General features: G+C 41.2%; 1 protein-coding gene across 1 annotated transcript in view; it reads right to left on the minus strand.

The window, feature by feature from the left end:
- Positions 1-10,559, minus strand: part of LOC133463632 (serine/threonine-protein kinase 32C-like) — a 209,542-nt gene extending 198,983 nt beyond the window's left edge. Inside the window, 1 exon segment of the mRNA XM_061745276.1 lies at positions 10,205-10,559. Within this exon segment, the coding sequence (XP_061601260.1) occupies positions 10,205-10,286 (82 nt within the window). The 5' untranslated portion in view covers positions 10,287-10,559.
- Positions 10,560-11,357: the final 798 nt, after the last annotated feature.

The raw sequence follows: 11,357 nt of genomic DNA on the forward strand, positions 1-11,357 counted from the left end.
CAGCTGCAGGAGGAAAGTTGCATAATTTAGACAGTTTAATATGAAGATAATTTATATTAGTGTTCTATATTTATCTATTATTTTAGATTTATGATTTTTTTTAATTTGTAAATTGAGCTACTTTTTTTTAGTTCCTCATCCAGGCGGTTCCATAGTTTCACCGACACTGATACACCGCAACATTTTATTTGTTCTTGGCCATTTCTGCTGACCGGATGAAAAGTGGATTTGTTGGTGCATAGTATTCAACATGGTTGACAATTCTAATTGATTTTTTTGGAGTAGAAATATTGGATTTATATTTGTTTGTCATTAACGTAAAAACTCCAATCCTGTAACTTTTGCACAGACTCATATCCGGCACTTTACATTTCATTGTACATTTCTGTCTATACTTTTTACCTATCCTAAGTTGCTAAGTCACTTTTGTACAGACTCACCCGGCACTTTAAAACCTCATTTTGTACATTTCCGGTCTACATTTTATTTTACTGTCTATACTTTTTATTGTGTATACATTTCATTCTATTTTATTTTATCTCTTATATATTTGTTTTTATATTTGTATTGTGTTGCACCAATCCCCATAACAAATTCCTTGTGTGAAAACTTGGCAATAAACCCCTTTCTGATTCTGATTCTGATTCTGATTGATAGTTGTTCCCCCATATTTCCACACAGTAACTGATATGTGGAAGTATGAGGGAACAATACAGTAGATACAGTGAGCTCTGGTCCAAATTTGCTTTCATTTTGTACAGTATAGCTATTGTTTAGGATAATTTTGATCTTAAGTTATTAATGTGAGGTTTCCAGTTTAATTTGCTGTCAATTATGATGCCCAGAAATGTGTTTTCATGCACTTGATCGATTTCAACACCGCCGAACTTGATTTTGATCTGTTTGTCAATCTTGTGGTTTCCAAAGATGATGAATTTTGTTTTGCTTAGATTTAATGACAGTTTATTGATGTCAAATCATTTTTTCAGAGTTTTAAGCTCTTTTTCAACTGTTACCTGGAGTTGCTCCAGGTGTTTCACTGAGCAATACATACATGTACAATGTTGATGTAAAGCACTGTGACTTACCTTGTGTTGAATTGTGCTATACAAATAAACTTTTCTTGCCTAAACACACCGCTGGACGGGCCGACAGCAGCTGCTAAACACACACATGAAACCACGATTACGGCGGAGAAACGCAGCAACAAACACGAGCTAAACTGCTGAAAACACTCCCGGCACCTGCAGCTGCTTCTCCTTTCAGCTGCTAAACTTCACGTCACGTCTAACTCTCACAGAAAAGAAATCAAAGCCCATCTGACACTCGTGTGAGACGTAGCGCACGGCCTGATTTCCAAGGCTCTTTAAGACTTTCCAACCGCTGTGAGCGCTCGCACCGCCACCGTCTTCCCTCAGATTCTCCACCAACAGGCTCCATTTCTCATCTCAACCTCCACTGAGCTTCGTCTCCTTTCAACTTCCTGAGAATGGAAGAGCCCCGTCAGCAGCAGCGGCTCCTTTGACAGGCACAAAGTTCAAAGCCATTTTTATTTCAGCCGTTTGGATAGAAAACCTTCATAAATCACTTTTTCCACCGATTACAGATGAATGAAACCGCGTGAACACGTGCTCGGTGTTGCCCCGGTGAAGTCGAGCAGACTGAACTTGAGCATAAGTTAACGAGGATGTAACATCGACTGCTGGCGTCTTTGAAAACGGCGTTGTGGTTAAATCGGTTCACGGTTTGCTCCTCCTTTTCAAAACCAGGTGATCGAACAGCAGGAGGATCCATTTGAGAGGTCGGACCAGCGTCCCATTTAAATGTTACGTTAAATCACATGACATTTTCAACGTAGAAATACCACCCATGACCACAGGGAGGCATATAGATCTGCTGTGTTGAAACAGTGACAACATAGTGCTCATGAGTGTTTTAGGTAATGCCATTCTAAAAAATCGTTTTTACTGGATGTTTACTGACCTCAAACCAGTTTTATGTGGAACACTGCGCTCAAAAATAGTGCAGTTTTAGTGACTTTGGTAGCTACTAAGTCGCACCGCTTGATTGATGTTCGGACCGTTCAGACACATTAAAGTCGGCCCTTGGTTAGATAACTAATTATGTAGCATTGCCAGCAACCATCATCCAACATCTAGTCCACGTTACCTTACTGTAATCAGATGACAACGTCAGATTTTTTAGCGTAAACCCAATTTTCAAATCTGTATCATAGACCAGTGGTTCTCAAATGGGGGTATGCGTACCCCTGGGGGTACGTGAAGGCACTCCAGGGGGTACGTGAGATTTTAAAATATACATATATTTAAAAAGTAGCATCCATGAATAAATCCTTTAAGAATAAATATTTCATAAATAATTGAGGAAAATATAAGTCTAAATTCATAAAATGAATTTTATCTTCAGGAGTAGGCTATTCAACTTATTATCCTAAAACCGCAGAGTATCCCCCACACCAGGATGGTTCCACCTAACCTGTCAATCACCTGGCTTCACCTGTCAATCACTTGGACCAACGATGGAGTCGTGGTTGAAGCATAGCAGCAATATTTTTATGTTTAATAAATCACTTACTGATGGCACAGTGCTCTGTTTTAGATCTTTTTTTTACAACCAAAAGTGCTTTGCGCTGGTTAGGGGGTACTTATTTATTTCACAGGGGGTACATCACTGAAAAATGGTTGAGAACCACTGTCATAGACCATTATAATCAAATGTTAGAATCCAAGGTTGATCCAACCTCACACTAACTTCAGGTGTCTGCTATCGCTGGCAACAGGACGTAGTATGACACTTACATCCTCCACTTTTTATTTCTGGATTCATGGAAGACGAATGATTTAAAATGTGAAAGTATTTTGCTGTTTTAGTTACAACTGAACGATATTCTGAGTTATTGTGAACAAGTTGAATAAAGTTCGACTTACCAGAGTGTTTTGGTTTCGCGGTTTACCATGTGCCTTATTTATCAGTGCGCCGAATGGTGCGGAAATACTGGTCAGAAGTGGAATTGCTACATTTCGGATGTCTTCGATCCGGGTTTGGTTTTTGGCACCCAGAGTTTCTCCTGCACCCGTTGGTACTTCCCACTGGACATCAAAGTCAAACCCAGAGAGGCTTAAAAATATAATCTGAGAAACTCCACTAACCGTCAACCAGCACTTATCAACCTGACGTCACCTCTACCAGGACACGTGTCCAGTATCTTGCATTACTTCTAAGGCGTACTACAAAAGGGTGGCCGGCCCCTCGCTGCAGACTCCCATGATGCTTTGCTGCATAAAGAAAGTGAGAGAAACCGAGACTGTGACGAGGATGAATAAAGCTCAGTATTCAGTGGCAGTAATCAACCATCTCTCCAGCATCTATCTTTATCCTCCACCAAATCTGCTTCCGCTGCTTACACATTTATCCAGGATCCACACACACACACACACACACACACACACACACCGAGGAGAGGAGTGTATTATCCACAGAAGTGGAAATGTGCTCTTGGCTGGAGGAGAATGATCAAATGAAGCAACATAACAAGAAACAGGAAACACAATCAACAGCATGTCCTGCATTCAGGATCGGGTACACGTCTTGAATACTTCAAAGGTTCCTCGGGGCTAAAAAACAAAGACAAAGAAGGGAAAAAAACAACAAACATGTTCACCTAATCTGCGGTTCCGCTCGATTTAAGGCAGCATTTCTTCAGGCTCGTCTCCCCGGAGGACGGCAGCACCTCTCCCTCACAACAACAAGTCCTGTTCATTTCCTCCATCACTTGTATTGATGTCCCGGTCAGGTCTTTTTGGCCTCGATCCGGGTCATTTGATTTTGAGTATCTGCCGATACCGAGCCCCGATCCGGTACTTTCGTAACTAGGCCTGTGTTGAAAAACATCGATTTCCCAATTCTAAATCGATTCTCATATTAATTGAAATCGATTCATATGTCTAAATATTGATTTTTTTTTTATTTTTTTTTCTTTTACTTATTTATGTATTTTTTTTTTTCATCATTACATTACAACTTTTGGTTATTCTTTTGTTTATCCCCAAAAAAGGAATGTTTTTTTGCACACGAGAATAACTGGTGCCATGTTTTTGCCTTTAAATATGTTTAAAGGTATGAAAACATTAAAGTGTTAGGTTATAATTGCATAAAATATTTCATTACTTTATATACTGTCTTGGGGTTACATTTGCAAAAAATGGTAAAAACCAAATGCTCAAAAATTAAAAACCAAAATAGACCGAAAATGGAACAAATAAAAACGGAATGTGGGAAAAAATAAAACCGACTACATACGGCCTCTGTTTCCTCCCTGGATCTGTTTGATAATTCTGACCCACATGATGTTTCTGAAAGCAGTTCTATCAGCATTCTGGGAGCTGATTGGTCCTTACAGCATCATTAGCTGCAATACTTGCTGTTTAATCTCAATATAGTAATATTTTGCAATATTTTGTCATCCCGTTCAGGGCCCTCCATGCAAGTGCCTTCCTCACTTTTAGATCTCGCTCAGTTGAGTTGACCCACGAACCCAGGTACTTGAAGTCATCAACTTCTTTCAGCACAGTGCCTCCTGCTGTAGTCAGAGGTTGATGTTCTGGTGGAATGTTGTAGGTGATGGGTTAGGGTTAGGGTTAGCGTTTAACCTGAGGCCAACCTTGGCACACTCTAGCTCTACCCTGTTTAGTAGTTCTTGTGCCTGTTCCACGTTGTCAGAGAGCAAACTGATATCATCTGCACAGTCAAGGTCTGTGAGGACCACTGCAGGTTTTTGACTTGACCTCCTTGGTGTTAGCGTGAAGCCAAGTTCCTGCTCTCGCCCACTGATTGCCTTCCTGAGTGCATGATCAAGGACTATGATGAAGAGAAAGGGGGCTAATGTATCTCCTTGCATAACCCCAGCAAGGATGTCAAACTCCTCGCTGCTGCCATCTGGGGTCACCACCTTGGCCCTTGTTCCCGCGTACATGGTCTCTATTGCTCGGACTAGGTTGGGAGGAATACCGTATGACTTGAGGATCTTCACCATCATACCTCGGTGGATCGAGTCAAATGCCTTTTTAAAATCTATAAAGCATAGGACTGCAGACAGGTTGTTCTTCTCAACCTCCTCTATCAGTCTCCTAAGTGCCAAGATCTGGGCTGTAGTAGTTCGCCCCTCTCGAAAGCCATTCCGATTTACCCGCAGGTGTGGGTCAATTGCTTGCCGGACCCTGTTTAGGATCATGCGGTTGTAGATTTTCGCAGCAATGCATGTCAGACTGATGCCTCGATAGTTGTCCGGCTTTGAGAGGTCTCCGGATTTGCATGCATGTAAACAAATAAGCAAATAAAAGTGAAACAGGGTCCTAAAGTAAGGCAGTAACGTAATTTTTTCTGTTAAGAAACTCCTCTCTGTTTCGGTTAAATAACTTGTTGCAGCTGAGACATTAATCACTGCAGCACTTTTCCAGTGGGAGGCTTTTACCTATTTGCTTAATTAAATCAGAGCGGATTTAATTAACTGACTTTTTCTTCTCTCTTTCTCTGCCAAGACATTTCATGTCGTGCTCCGCTGAAGTTCGTGAGCAGAGTGAAGCAAAGTATTTGTTTTTTGGGAGTAAAAACCTGTTTTACCGCAACTTCCTGTCCTAAGCTAAAGGACATGAAGATATTCACCTCTCCAAAAGCTGTTAGATTAGATCTTCAGTTTTAGTTTAGTTTAGTTTATTTCGGTCATGAAATCACAAAAAAAGAATACAAATAAGACAAACATCAAAATCTTTTACAAAATTAAAAATAAAATGGAAAAAGATGTGCAGTTTACATGTTTCCTTCATCCTTGAATAATCTGGGGGAAGATTTTTTTCATTCATTCATTATGCACTTGCACAAAGTCGAAATGTCAAGATTAATGTTGAAGTACAATCTTGAGAAAAAAGTCGAAATGTCGAGAAAAAAGTCAAAATTTTGAGAAAAAAGTCGAAATGTTGAGAAAAAAATCAAAATTTCGAGAAAAAAATCAAAATGTTGAGATTAATGTTGAAGTACAATGTTGAGAAAAAAATCAAAATGTTGAGATTAATGTTGAAGTACAATGTTGAGAAAAAAATCAAAATATTGAGATTAATGTTGAAGTACAATGTTGAGAAAAAAATCGAAATGTTGAGAAAAAAGTTGAAATGTCGAGAAAGAAGTCAAAATGTCGAGATTAAAAAGGAAGAAAAAAGGATAAAAAAGGAAAAAAGAAAAAATGAAAAAAAATAAGAAAAAAAATAAGAAAAAAAGGTCAAACATTTTTCAATGTTTTTTTGAAAAATCTGCCAGTGGAACAAGATTTTTTTGCTTGTAATAAGAAGATAAATCTTGTCCCACTGGCAGATTTTCCTACTTATTTCAAGTGAAAATGTACTTGAAACAGGTGAAAATTGTCAAATAAGTTATTTTTCTGGTGTTATTTTTCTGGTGATGACTCTAAATGTTGAAATAGCAGTAAAACCACATTCATTGATGAAATGACATAAGGGATGGAAAGGGGGGATAGCAGTTTTACAGGGGGGATGATTTGGACCGTTTGATTTTGGAAGAGAACCTCAATCATCCGTCCTCTGCTGCTCAAACCACCGGCCAACACGGCCCCCAACCTGACCGCTCCATTACGTCTCTGAGCCTAACGCGGGCCGCACGCCGGTTCCCAGGAAGCCAGCGGGGAGCTGCAGCTTCCAGCAGACGTGACAGACAGTAGAGACGTGGAGAGTGGAAGTGAGCATCGTGAAGCTGCTGGGCTGTTATCAGCTCCCAGCAGCACGTTGGACCACGACCAGGTTAAAAGCGGAGCAGCTGCTTCCGACTGCGCGGCGCCGGCGCCTCGCAGGCCCAAGGTGAGCAGTCTGACATTGACAGTCGTATTAAAAGCCACGCAGCCCCCGCCGTCGATTGCGTCCACGTGATGCCAACGTTCATTACTGATAAGGTCAAAGTGATTAGCGATTAGCGATTTCAGGCTTCAAAAGCACAGCTGAGCGATCGATCCAACGAGCAGCGTTTTCCTGTCTCGTCTCCATCTGACGTAGAAGCTCTTCATTAGCTCCGGCTACGGTGAGACACCCACCTGGCAAGAAGTGAAGACATGAGCCTCTAAGGCCCCGTTTACACGAAGCAAAAACGGTGGCGTTTTCATGCATTTTGGCCGTTCGTTTACAAGAAAACGAAGCTCAAAGTCACCAAAAACCATCATTTCTGAAAACTCCGGCCAAAGTGGAGATTTTCCAAAACTCAGTTTTCACGTTTGCTTGTAAACAGAGGGAAACGGACATTTAGGCTTCAGAACGTCACATTATGAGACAGAAACGTCACCAGCGTCATGAGTGACACCTGTGGTTACAATTTGTTTGGCCACCGTCAATATTTTCTTGTATTTTACCTGTTTTATATTCTAAAGTCACACTTAAAAGTAACTCCACTTCTCTGTCACTCCAAACGAAAGACTCTCGTTCATCTTGGAAGTAACTGGAAGTCAAGGCTGATTTATGGTTCCGCGTTACACCAACGCAGAGCCTACGGCGTAGGCTACGCGGCGACGCGCACCGTACGTAGGCTACGCCGTCGATTTAACGCGGAACCATATTATTCAGGCTTCACAAGTGTCATTTGTTGACGTTTTTTTGGACGATTCTGATTGGCTAGCATGACTTTATCTTCTCGTTACACTGCCCCCTGCAGGTTTGGATGCTCATAGCAGCTTAACAGCGTATTTATGCGGGTTCTTGTAAACGAGGATATTTTTCAAAACGTAGAGGGGGAAATATCTGTTTTTGTAAATACCCGGCTATGTGTAAATGTGGCCTTAATCTGAAGGGGAGAGGTGAACCGGCATCTCCGAGCTCTGCTCTGCTGCTAAACCGCTGGTGCATGGGATCCTTAGAAATATATGTCAATAGCAATAATGTCAAGAAATCCCTTTGAGGAAATGTGGAAGGAGCCTAAGATTTATGTCTTGGTCTCAGCAGACTTGTGCCAACTTAGTGAGGAACTACGATGAGAGGTTGTTCACCCTGATTGACACTAATGTTGTAGTCCACGCAAGTCTGTCTGTCTTTGGTGCCAACGATGGCATCGTTTAAAAGAGGGGAGCAACTAGATAACTAGGTAACTTTGGAAACATGACCCAACCAGAAAGTTTACTGGTAAGAGCGTGACTCCCCCTTAAAGCCTGAGTTATGGTTCTGCGTCAAACCAACGCAGAGCACACGGCGTCACCGTGACGCCGTCGTGAACCTTTGGACTTCTCCGTCTCTCCATTTCGTCGCAGTGCAGTACCCCCCGTGACCGCTAATTCGTGATCTTTTCCTGAATGGTTTACCCGACTTTTTCCGGTCACAGTGAATCAAAGAAATAAGGACAACTATTGTGCAAAAAAACAAAACAAAAAAAATCACACATACACGAAGAAAAGAGCGCTGAAAGTTCACGACTGCTTCAAACCGGAAACGGGAAATGCGTTGCTTCCAAGCGAACCAATCACAGCCCTCTCTGTCTGCGTGTGGTCTGCGTCGCCTCGACGCGTGATTACAATTTTCGGGAGGTGCACGTCAGTGACGGCGTCAGTGACGGCGTGTGGTCTGCGTGGACGAAAACCACACGCCATAGGCACGGCGTCGTTTTGACGCAGAACCATAACTCAAGCTTAAGAGCGTGACTCCCCGTTTCCACTTGCTTTTCATGAGTTCGCTCGTAAGAACCTGACTGCGCCCCCTGGTGTTCGGCCCCAGGACGTGCAGGTCTTCATGGGTGGACTTGCTCTACAGTAGCGCCTAGTGCCAACACCAGGGGAAATAAACTTATTCTCCAGTTTCTAACTAGCAGCCCACATTTCTGCACAGCGAAAAAGGCTGAAAGGAGTTAGTTTCATCAAAATTACGTGTACGTTCCCTCTAAAATTCACCAGAAGGAGTTTCACGACTACGTCAGAGATGAGGTGCAAGCACAGACTTGACTTTGCTGTCCTTCTGGACGTTTGAAACATTTATCGTTCACTTATGTTCAACAGAGACAAAAACACACCAGGTTTCATCTGGACATCCATCGTAAAGGTCTGGAAGGAGCCTGCGTTTACTTCCAGGTGTAGAACCAGCACCTCCATCTCCCTCTGCATTCTCTCGCTCTCAGAGTAATCAATCACTGTGCAATAATAATAACCACAATCATATGCTGTAACAATGCCCCTTTCAATAACCATGTCTATCTCATACTGCTGCACCTTTCACTTTAGAAAAAACAATTGTATATATGTTAATAAGAGCTGTCATTTGTCTATTTACTGTACATTAAGCGAAAATAACCGAGTCAAATTCCCCGTCTTGTTTGACCTGCCTTAAATAAACCTGATTCTGATTCTGATCCATGCTGGACACTTTCACTCAAGGAGACGGACAAAAACGCTCTAGACTTAATTGGGTTATCGTTGTAACACACACACACACACACACACACACACACACACACACACACACACACACACACACACACACACACACACACACACACACACACACACACACACACACACACACAGATCCTATGACCACATTCCTGCAGTGAAATGACCTCATTTACTCAAGTTTTTGGCCAAAAAATGTTCCAAGCAACAGTTTCTCGGTCCATGAAAGAGAATCTGGCACATCCTGATTCAACATTTGCACCAATGCACGGAGCTAATCTTGCTCTGATTGATTAATTACCACCCTGTCTTTTCAAGACTGCACATTTCTAAAGCTTGCTGGGGATGTTTCTCCCAGCAGGAGCACAGACATGTCAGTTTCCACTTCTTAGACTGCTGTTCTTTCTGTCTTCATGGAAACTTTCCGTGCATCTTATGCAGTGCACAAGTGAAAACATAGAAAATGTAAATATAGAGCTGCTTGTTATTGTCTCTGCATGGTATAATAATAGTAATACATAAAAAAGGCAGTGTGAACTTGGACGTGACGCCTCCAAGATTCAAGAGTAGGAAGAAAAAAACGTGCACTGAAACTTGGACAACCTAGTTTTGGACATTTACACCTGTGCAACCATAAAATGTGACAATAAATGCAGACCTGAGGAATATAAATATAAATATTTCCCACAACTTCACCAACAGTCATGCAAACATCGTGCAAAAACGTCTGGCGGACGCTTTATACTTTTGCAGCGCACTCACCATCCTCCTTTTCGTCGAAGACGGGTCTCTTAGAAGAACTATTGACTCCCATCCTCTTCTTCCACTTGCCCCAGTGAAACATTGATGCTCAGATTGCATTCCTCGCCTCTTGCAGAGAAACTGCCCCTCTGTGCTGGACCCCCTCCTCTTTTACCAGACTACAGCCATGCCCGGTCCTTATTCCGCCCTATCTGTCCCTTAGAAATAAAGAAATGAGGAGCCAGTCAGGGGGAAAGTCTGTGGAGGATTGGAGGATTGGAGCAGGGCTGGCAGAGAAGGACCAGGGCTGCAGGACACCCAGCCTGCTCGGATACTTGCAGATGTTCGGATGAAGACTCACATCAGCTGTGTTTCCTGCAGACGAACCGACAGACTTCTGCTCGGCGTTGCGGAGTCGCCGCTGCGTCAAGGTCGACGCGGTTACCATGGAGCAAGACAGGAAACACAGCAATTCCACCTGGAAAATAAAGGTTTAAAAAAATAATAATAAGCTAAAATCAATGGAGATCACCTGTAGGGTCTAAAATATGCTTGACTGATTTTTATCATTTGAATAATTTACGGTTTAGAGAAGCTAGATCAATTGTTAAAGCCTGCAACGCACTAATGAATGCCACAGGGCATATGACACAATCCTCCAAGATGCAGAAACACTCCAAAACTGACAAAGATAAATTGTTTTTAACGTTTCTTGTTGGCTTTTGCATCACATTTAAGTCATTTGTTGAAGTTTCAAAGCCATTCAGTTATGCATTTAATTGTTTGGCTTAATTTGCCTCCTTGCATCAGTTTTATAAAACGTATTTTTTCCCTTATTTGTTGTGCTGACTTAATAATAATAATATTATTATGATTATTATGATTATTATGATTATTATTATGATTATTATGATTATTATTATTATTATTTTATTATTTTTATTTTTATTATTATTATTATTATTGTCATTGTTGTTATTATAATTTGAATTTTACTTATATTATAATTATTATTGTTCTTATTTTTTTTACCTTTTTACCTTTTACTTTTTACTTTTTAATTTTATCTTTATTTTTAATTTTCTTATCTTTTTATCTTCATATGGGTGTTTGGCTTTTGGGGTGTTTGATTTGTAAATGACAGTGTTGTGTGTGTGAGATGGAGATGTCTATT

The sequence above is a fragment of the Cololabis saira genome, chromosome 17 (genome assembly GCF_033807715.1).
Source record: "Cololabis saira isolate AMF1-May2022 chromosome 17, fColSai1.1, whole genome shotgun sequence".
NCBI classification, from domain to species: domain Eukaryota; kingdom Metazoa; phylum Chordata; class Actinopteri; order Beloniformes; family Belonidae; genus Cololabis; species Cololabis saira.